This window comes from Sycon ciliatum, chromosome 4, assembly GCF_964019385.1.
Source record: "Sycon ciliatum chromosome 4, ocSycCili1.1, whole genome shotgun sequence".
In the NCBI taxonomy this organism is placed as follows: domain Eukaryota; kingdom Metazoa; phylum Porifera; class Calcarea; order Leucosolenida; family Sycettidae; genus Sycon; species Sycon ciliatum.
Window position 1 is genome coordinate 19,390,907 of NC_088646.1, and position 9,606 is coordinate 19,400,512.

At 45.7% G+C, this 9,606-nt stretch overlaps 2 protein-coding genes across 2 annotated transcripts in view; one reads left to right on the forward strand and one right to left on the reverse strand.

Moving 5' to 3' along the window:
* Positions 1-4,907, reverse strand: part of LOC135814859 (uncharacterized) — a 16,210-nt gene extending 11,303 nt beyond the window's left edge. Inside the window, exons 1-4 of the mRNA XM_065328053.1 lie at positions 4,420-4,907; positions 2,012-2,136; positions 1,148-1,244; positions 691-842 (exon numbers count right to left, since the gene is read on the reverse strand). Coding sequence (XP_065184125.1) covers positions 691-842; positions 1,148-1,244; positions 2,012-2,136; positions 4,420-4,569 — 524 coding nt within the window. The 5' untranslated portion in view covers positions 4,570-4,907. The remainder of the gene's footprint in view (positions 1-690; positions 843-1,147; positions 1,245-2,011; positions 2,137-4,419) is intronic.
* A 2,298-nt stretch (positions 4,908-7,205) lies between these two features.
* LOC135814860 (splicing factor U2AF 35 kDa subunit-like protein) lies at positions 7,206-8,501 on the forward strand. The gene has a single exon (XM_065328054.1). The coding sequence runs from the start codon at positions 7,330-7,332 to the stop codon at positions 8,017-8,019; it is 690 nt and encodes a 229-aa protein (XP_065184126.1). The 5' UTR covers positions 7,206-7,329; the 3' UTR covers positions 8,020-8,501.
* Positions 8,502-9,606: the final 1,105 nt, after the last annotated feature.

A 9,606-nucleotide genomic window follows, 5' to 3' on the forward strand; every position in this document is an offset into this window, starting at 1 on the left:
TGTCCGTCATAACACATTGGCAACTGTCACCAGCATCGCAACAAGTACAGGTATCCCTGATACCAGCACACACAGACACACACCCTACAGCACTGTGTGCATATAAAGTTAGACGGCAGGTGGAAAGCGTGATACATGGTGTCACTGTAGACTTCATGCCGGCACTTGTAACTTGTAACCCTACCAAAACAAAAGGGGCGGCACTACAGTCCATTCAGAAAAAGAGGGGCTTCTAGCTTTTGGCCATAAATGGGTCAAACATTGAGTTTTTCTAGAATTTTTTTCTGCAATCCCCTTTGGAATCCTCTTCCAATTATGTTTCTGAAGTATTTTTCTCCAAAAAGCAAGCCGTAGGAGGAATAGGATTTCGGCCAGGTTTTGCCCCAAGAGCACTGAATTGGGAAAAACCACCATCAAAATCCAGGCCATTTGAAACTGCCTGCAACAGTGCATTGTGCGGTTCGAACTCCAGTTCAGGTACCCTTTTTGGACCCTTTTTCAAATTTCAAATTTCGCAGCACTGCACTGTGTACGATAAAATCTTGAAAAATCGCCAAGTACGGGAGCTCGCCAGAGCCAATCTTTTTGTGAATGGACTGTAGAGACAGTAGAAGCAAGCGTTCTACACTGTATTTGTTGTCAGGACCAAGACCAGACCAAGACAACACGAAACAGCGAAAAAACACGCACCTGCCAGCTGCTGTCATCATATCGTTGAGGCATTCCCTGGTCAGCAGTAAACCAGGAATATCGCGAAAGAAGTGCTTCAACAGGCACGCTACATCGTGCGGGTTGACAGGATGTGAGGGGTCCTCAACAATGCGCTGTTGACAGATGGAGTTCTGAACAAGCGCACAGGAAGGAACAGCAGAGCAGGGTGAGTACACATCCACTAGGAGCACACATTGTAGGGAATGGGAGCAGGGCAAACGCTCCTTTTCTACGAGGGTGATAATTTCAACTAACATGAGAAGACAAAACAACACACAGCATGTCTGACAACTTACAACTAACACAAGACCACAAAGCAGTTCTCAGCTTAGCTGCCCAGCACACACACACACACACACAATATAGCAATGGCACAATTCAACAAAACACCAGCACGAGCACCGACACATAGTATTGACAAGCCGGCGTGACGTACCCGAAGCAACTTCAGACGACGATTAGTTCCCGATATTCTGAAGATACCTTCGGCTTCACGGTGATTATCCAGAAAGGCAATCATGTGGACCAGTACCCTGAACAACAACATGACAACATGAAATACACAATATTCTAAATGAGTAACCTGGACTTACATGGACTACAATAGAAGAAGCACCAGCCCCCCACCACCCCTCACACACACACAAGGCACACAACACACAATCAAAGTACCAAAAGTCACGAAAACACTTCATATAAGAAACCTTCGAAGGACACATGAAGAGCTCAGACCTCAGACCGTGAAGAGCACAGTGTGTGTGTGTGTGTGTGTGTGTGTGTGTGTGTGTGTGTGTGTGTGTGTGTGTGTGTGTGTGTGTGTGTGTGTGTGTGTGTGTGTGTGTGTGTGTGTGTGTGTGTGTGTGTGTGTGTGTGTGTGTGTGTGTGTGTGTGTGTGTGTGTGTGTGTGTGTGTGTGTGTGTGTGTGTGTGTGTGTGTGTGTGTGTGTGTGTGTGTGTGTGTGTGTGTGTGTGTGTGTGTGTGTGAATGGTGTAATCCCAGCACAAGTTGCTATGTCTAACATAGCTGAGCTGTTCGCTATCATCGCTTCCGCGATGGGCAGGTCTGAGGTCTGAGGTATGCGTGTGTGTGTGTGTGTGTGTGTGTGTGTGTGTGTGTGTGTGTGTGTGTGTGTGTGTGTGTGTGTGTGTGTGTGTGTGTGTGTGTGTGTGTGTATACAGCTAGGCACATGATACGGCAATGCAGGGTCTAGTACAGGACACACATCTCAAATGACAAAGGCACTTCAGTGATCAACAAAGAACTGTTCAAAAAAATTTTTAAACTGATACAAGCCACGTACCTGGGTACAAGTGCACAGCAATTAGGAGCGATTTCGACTAGTTCCTTGTGTGAAACATTATCCAATCGATCACTAAAGCAACAGCCACCCTGGAGAGTTGGAGCTGGTGACCTGCTCTTCTCCACCTGCTAGCACAAGTAGGATACACAGGAAAAGCTTTATGCAGTAGTGTCAGCCGCCGAAGAACTGGGGGGTGGGGTCAGCTTCCTAGCCTAGGCCATTCTTATTTTCTTGTACATGTACTACAGTCTATGAACAGTTTGAGATGGAAACGGGATACAAGAAGTATGTAAGTCCCGGGTGACTGCACACGACCGTATCAAGCAGCAAGGAAGCACATGTATGTGAAGAGAATGGAGAGACCTGTCGTTTCTTTTGTAGACTCTATTTCCTTCCTATGTGACTACGGGGTGAGCAGCAGCATTCGGCCCTGTACAGATGTTTCATCAACCACCACACCATAACTGAGCAATTTCCTTCCTTTCGCAAATATCAAACCAAGCTGCCATGCAGTGCTCACGACAGAAATGTTCGAGCACAAAGTTACAAGTCCATCTGGTCAGAACAGCGACTGACTTTCCGGGGGCACGGTTTCAGCGCAAATGTAGACGCGCTCCTCTTACCACTCACCCTGGATCACGTAAGGGTGTGCAGGACTACTTTTTTTTTAATGCATGACACCGCTATACATACCGAAAAGTCGCGGATAAAAGCCGGGTTTGCATACAAGCACATCGCGGATAGAAGCCTGAAAATCAAACGGGCCAAATGCATAAAGCCTGTCGCGCGTAGAAGCCTGGCTTCTATGCAAGCGCGGATCGGGTAAGTCAAGAGTGCATGCGCTATGTACGGTGCATAGTAAAACTGCCGCCATACCGGTAGTCAGTGGTAGATCTACGCGTGTCGCGCGTAGAAGCGTGCATACAAGCCTGGCAAAAAATATCAGTGGTGCATATAAGCATGGTTTGCATACAAGCCTCGTTTGCATTAAAGCCTGATGCAGAAAGCGGCTTATGTGCTTATAAGCCCGGCTTTTATCCGCGACTTTACGGTACATGTACCATCCCTACCATTCTGTTATATCCCGTGTCCGTGGGTTTCTTAGCCCATGTGACTATATTCGTTTCTCGCGTCTTATTGGTGAATGTAAAGTATACTTGTGAAGACAAAAACTTTCAAGATGTTCGTAATGAGCCTGAAGTGTGTCCTTTTTATGAGTATTAGTACCGTCCCTAGTACCCATTTCTGCCAAGACTACATTGTAGTTGCAATCATGCAACTTCGTCACGTGCAGCACATGACTTGATGCTCAGACATGTTGCAACACATGGATACCGGTAGATACTGTCATGTGCAGACATGTGCAGACATGTCAACGCATCAGGCTGCAAAGGTATTCCCATTACAAGTGGGTTTTAAAAATAAATAAATGCATTACTAGTAATCACATACTGGTAACACCAAGAGTACATACACCAGAGTGTGCAACTGTGCATATCAGATCTGAAACAGCGCAGTTCGTGCACTACGTCACCCTGATGAGGTCAGCCAAGCCGCGACTTGCGTACAGCTCAATTTGTCATGTTTCATAGCCCGGAAATCAGCCAAGTTTGCTTGATTTTAGACGTCCTGTTTCAGGATTTCGGTGTTTTGTGTGACTGTGTACGCTGCGTACATACACCGACAAGTAAAGTCACCAGGCTATCCGTTTCAAAAACCGAAATCAGGACAAACTCAGTGACCTGCACCACCGCGATTGGTTACGCAACTTTTCACCGTACCTCTGGCTTACCATGCCGTCAGAAATGATGTACTGCACGAATTACGCTCCCACAGGAACCATCCCGAGTTGCACACTCTGGTTTATGTACTCTTGGTAACACCTTGAACTGAACTACATCATTACTTGTTGCAGGGATGAATTTATCCTGTATCGCATCGCAGTTTGCTACGCAAAATCGATCTACTGCTACTCAAATCACAGTGACACGCAGAAAACTGCGATACATACATGTACAGGCTATCCATGCTTTTTGTAGCTTACACCACAATTGAGATTTTGCATAGCAAAAACTGCTATGTAAAAGCATGACAGTAAAATCATCCCTGTTGTATGTGCTAGTGCAGAGTTGTGTGACAAAACCTGTACAGTGTGATACTGCCAGCACGCTGTCATGTGATGTGTGCAAAGCAGCTCCTCTTTTTAACATGAAGTGATTTGCTTCACAATAAGCTACGACTGCTGAGTAAAGTCACATACACATCAAAGCGAGAGTACTCTTGCTTCAAAGAGGATCCCTTTTTTTCCGGATTGGTGCGGGAATCTGAAGATAATAATTCTACGAACCGTATGGCAATGTGAAAAATGATACACAAACTGATCATAGAATGCTGTAAGCCGCACGTACCTTGATCGCCTTCTTTTTCGAAGTAGTTGTTTCCATACGATTTAGAACGTTGAACGGGATATTGAGTTTTTCTAGATCTTTCCGGACAACTTGACAAATGGCATCTTTCATATCGTCAGGGTATGACACCAGCTGCTGGGTTTCCTCCATGGTCCACAGTGAGCAAAAAGCAACGCTTGGGTTCTCGCCAACACTCAGCTAAGCTACACTGTCTTTCTCTCCCTCTCCAGAGCCAGGGTATATGTCACCAGAGGACACAATCACAACGATCATTGTGCATGTCTGCAGTTACTCAGTGAGCAACGTCGCCAAAATGAGGCGATGGAAAATGACGAAATTGGTTGTCGCGTAGAGACTGAACAACCTTCTACGTGTCCGGGGCCGAAAACAATAACTTCAGTGATCACAACAAGCAGCCCTGTCTCCACAAGTACAGTAAATGAAAGAAGCAAATAATTAGTTGTACGAGAACTGTGTCCTCTTGTGCTGTACAAATCTTCTACAAGGCTTCAGAGCAGGCCATACTCCCTGCTGCAGAGTTCAGAAGCTCTGCATGATCGATGGACAAGATTCGAATCGGGCGCCCTCGGCCTCGGCCCCAGCTAGCCTGCGCGTGACCAATCTAAAAATAGACACGTGCGAAAGCACGTGTACGTGTACGTCGTGTACGCGTGTGTATAACATTACAGATGACTGTACTGTACTTGTACTTGTAGTTGTACAGCTAGCTAGCTGTAGCATGATCTGACTGTTGTGCATTTCCATTGTAATTGGCATGGTGGATCATGCCATTTCATGCATGGTGTACGTTTACGTGTAGTTTGTCGTTTTTAATTTTTTTCCAGCTCTGCATAGAAAATTTGAGTTTGTTGTTTCTATCTCGTAAACATGATCAATTTTTCATGTACGTACATGTCCATTATCATTTTACTAGTACATTCCCCACTGAGAATGTGCCCCATCTTTTTTTAGAATCCTTGACAAACAGTGATTTATTATGTAAAAGCAAAACAAAGACGTGCATTCATCTTGTACCATATTTTCCACACCTGTGTACTATTTTTAATATTATCTTCCTATCATACCCTGGTTTCTCATCATTGTGTTGCTTTTGCCCGTACAAGAGGCTTTATCATGTGAAAAAAAAAAATTCATCTTGTACCTCTTTAGCTAGCTCTACATGACTTTACTGCCTTCCTGGTGAACGTACACGTACACGTCGTTACGTCGTATGCTTGCAATCAGGGAGTCGTAAAAGCCCGGGAGAGGACACGGGATGCGCGCACGCGGACGATGTTTGCCTCGGCCAGAAAGTGAAGCACGCTAGGCCGGCGCGGCCGGATCTGCTCGATCCACGGCGCTGTGCTTGTCTTCAGGGCAGGGAGTCCTAAAATACCAATATTTTACAACTCGTTGTTGACACCATTATCCGAAACTGGTGGCGAAGGAAGGATAAACATGATTGTATGTCTGTCAGACTCAGTACAGGGGTGGGGAGTTGAGTGTGTGTGTGTGGGGGGGGGGGGGGGGGGGAGGCGTGTGTATGTGCACATGTGCTTGTACTTTTGTGTGTGTTTGTACAGTGTTTGTGTGTGTGCTTGTGTGTGTGTGCGCGCGAACGTGTGTGTGCATTTTTGTGCACAATTCCGTTATGAAGTACAAATGATAGGTTTACCTTTTGTACACTCGCCAAGACTTCCGTTTCCTAAACGGCTCAAGTCACCGCGTACTCAGTATACGAGTAGAAAAGTGTTGAAATTATCAAGATTTATAAATAACGACCTGCAACCATGTACAATGTAGATAGATAGGGAACACACATTGACTGTTTTTAAAAGAATCCAGGCATTATCATGAATCATGGAACGAGTGCGTAATAATGCTCTATGTTGCGTTTTGACGATGCTGAAGGAAGGGAGCCGTCGCGATTTACTCACAACACACGCACAGAAGTCCACTCGACTGCAATTTCTGACACAAATTCATAAATCCACGAGTACGCCGAGGAAGCTCAGCGGATCTCCACAAGAACTTTCGCCCATCACCTGCAATGGAATATGGGCTGTATGATACGACCAGTGGTTAACACGGGAAGTGGCGTCATTTTCCACAAATCTCGTTTCATTCACAACCATTTGACTGCAATTCAGTGCAATTTCTGCCGCAAATTCAACTCCACGAGTACGAGGAAGCTCAGCGGATCTCAACACGAACGTTCGCCCATCACCTGCAATGGAATATGGGCTGTATGATACGACCAGCGGCTAACACGGGAAGTGGCGTCATTTTCCACAAATCTCATTTCGTTCACCCCAACTCAAATAAAAGTGAAGTACAATTAGGGATTTGTCTTGCATTTCCATCGCCTCAGAATAAATTAACTTCGATAAACTGAGAGAGAATGAGTGAGGCAGCTGGAAGATGAGGATGAAAATAGAGATCAGAAGACTCGACGGAGCAATCGTCTCCGTGCTCTAAGAGAAATCGGAGAATGTCCCAATTAGTATTTCAAGAAGACATCACAATTTTCGAAAATAATAATTTCCTTGCCTCGCAACACCGTTCCCTGGCAGCGTTCCCCGGCAGCGCGAGGCAAAGATGTTTTCTGGGAATGTGTGCCGTGTCCTCTCCCGGGCTTTTACGACTCCCTGCTTGCAATCTTTGCTTTGTACGTAAAATGGCTGCTTGACGACGTGCTTGACAACAAGAAGCTTGCATGCAAGTAAGTAGTTACGGTACGGGCACGATGTGATGGTTTTTTGTGTTTTTTTGCAAAGTGCTTTTTTTCTTTTTTCTTACGTTCGAACATTGCTTCAGCTTTGAAAATTGTTGTCATTATTTTTAGCTTGCATCAGACTCACTTCTTCTTCTGGTACAGTGTATTTGTAGAGGTATCCACCCACTGGGAAGATGGGATCTGAATATCTTGCCTCCATCTTTGGAACTGAGAAGGACAAAGTGAACTGCTCATTTTATTACAAAATTGGAGCCTGCCGCCATGGAGATAGATGCTCTCGTCTTCACAACAAACCAACATTTAGTCAGACTATCCTCCTGGTCGGAATGTATCGGAATCCAGCTAATCCGACCCAATTTCCGGAGGGCATTAAAGGAGATATGACAGAAGATGAGCTCCAGGAGCACTTTGACAATTTCTTCGAGGACGTCTTCACAGAATTAGAGACGAAGTATGGGGAGATAGAGGAGATGAATGTGTGCGATAACCTTGGTGATCATTTGGTTGGGAATGTCTACTGTCAGTTTGTGGATGAAGAGGCGGCGGAGAAAGCAGTGACGGGCCTGAATAATCGCTGGTACGAAGGGAGACCAATCATGGCAGAGCTGTCTCCTGTGACAGATTTCAGAGAAGCATGTTGCCGGCAGTACGAGATGGGAGAGTGCACGCGTGGTGGCTTCTGCAACTTCATGCACTTGAAGCCCATCTCGAGAGACCTCCGCCGACGGCTGTATGGAAAGCGAAGGCGGCGAGCACGCACCCCACCCCGTGATCGTGGTGACCGTGGTGGTGACCGTGGCGGCGACCGTGGCGGAGATCGCGACCGACATGACAGGAGAGGATCCTCTTCAAGGAGACGATGATCTTCACGAATTGTTGCAACGAGACTTTGTACCATCCACTCCAAGCACGGCTCTTTTATTATTTTTTCTCTTCATTTGCTTTTACTCCTTACGTGAGCTGTGTGAATGCTGTGTGTTTTTCAGCACGTGTAAAAAATATACTGTCTTCAAATGTAGTCCATGACTTTGCTTTGCCATGTCCAGCTACTGCCCATGAAATTTGTTAGTCTTAGTGTTTACCAACTCTCTTGCATTGTCGATACACTGTGCTGTGAAACGATTGATGTGCTGCGGTACGTTGTGTGCGACCAATGAGATTATGACTGTGTAGATGAATACCATGCTTACATGCAGGAATTATACATCATGCAAGGTTGTGTATGATCCTAGCAGAGCGCGTGTTTCTACCTATAGAAATAGAGCTGCGCCCTGTTTTTTTTGGAGTTGTATTGGTCTAAAGCTCAAATGAACATGATGCCGGCAGCATTGTTTTGCCACTGTTTTTTGTGTGCTTGTATTCAAGTTCATGCCTGAGTGAATGTGGTTGATTTGCTGCTGAGTCTGACTAAACATGGTGGCCGTGTTAAAATCTTGCTAGTGTTACTGTTACAGTATACGTTTGTAGTGTGCTGTGCAACAAGTAGGCATGTAATCATGTTGCAGATGGCCAAGACTGCACTGCGTGCAGCGGGTATTCACAGCTGCAGGAGAGTGGCATAGGTGCTACACAACGATAGAATCTGCCATGATCGGAGAAATACAGGGACTGTAACCATGTGGGCATGATAGCGTAGACCTGTTCATCCATTCCCTACTCTTGCTCGGTTGCATGGCAGTATTGTAGCAGCACCTGGATCACTCGACACACCTGTATTTTGAAGCACGACCACAGGAGGTACTATCATCAGTGTTGATATGGCAACCAAGCAACGTCCACACATTGAAACCCAGAGTGTGCAGCTACGGTCATACTTACCGGTATGACTAGTTCTACACAGGCGTCTACATCTCTGTCAGGGTGAAATTCCGAGATAACATCATAGTTGGTGCAGATAAGCGGCGGGAGGTGGCGTAGTACGTACCACTGACCTACAGTTGTGCAGCAACTACAGAAAGAGTTCTGCTTGAATCCTGCTTGTACGCACAACATCACTAAAACGATGTAATCCCGGAATTGACACCAATCCATCGAAGCCACACATTCTGGGATTCATGTACTCTTGATGGTCTTCAAGCAGCACAGTACAATGCGGAATAAGTTATCCAAACGCAAACTGTGCAAACAATTGGCTCTTACAACTTGTAGAAATGCTCGATTGAGGTGAAGTAGATAGCACTTATTTTTCTAACCCACAGAACCTTTTAAAACAGTCATAATGCTCTTTCTTACAGTGTGCACATATCCATTTCACAGCTTTGCACCAGAATGCGTCCCCATTCTGGATAAAAGTGATGAGAAGACATGAATTTGATGTGCTCGATCCCATGTCCGAACATAATCCTCACTCAGAGCTCAATATATCCCTGCCCCAAGGGGTGAAGACAGTCGGAACCCAACTGCAGTACTCTTAGTCTTGCACTCAACTGTGACAATGCAAGAGCATCACC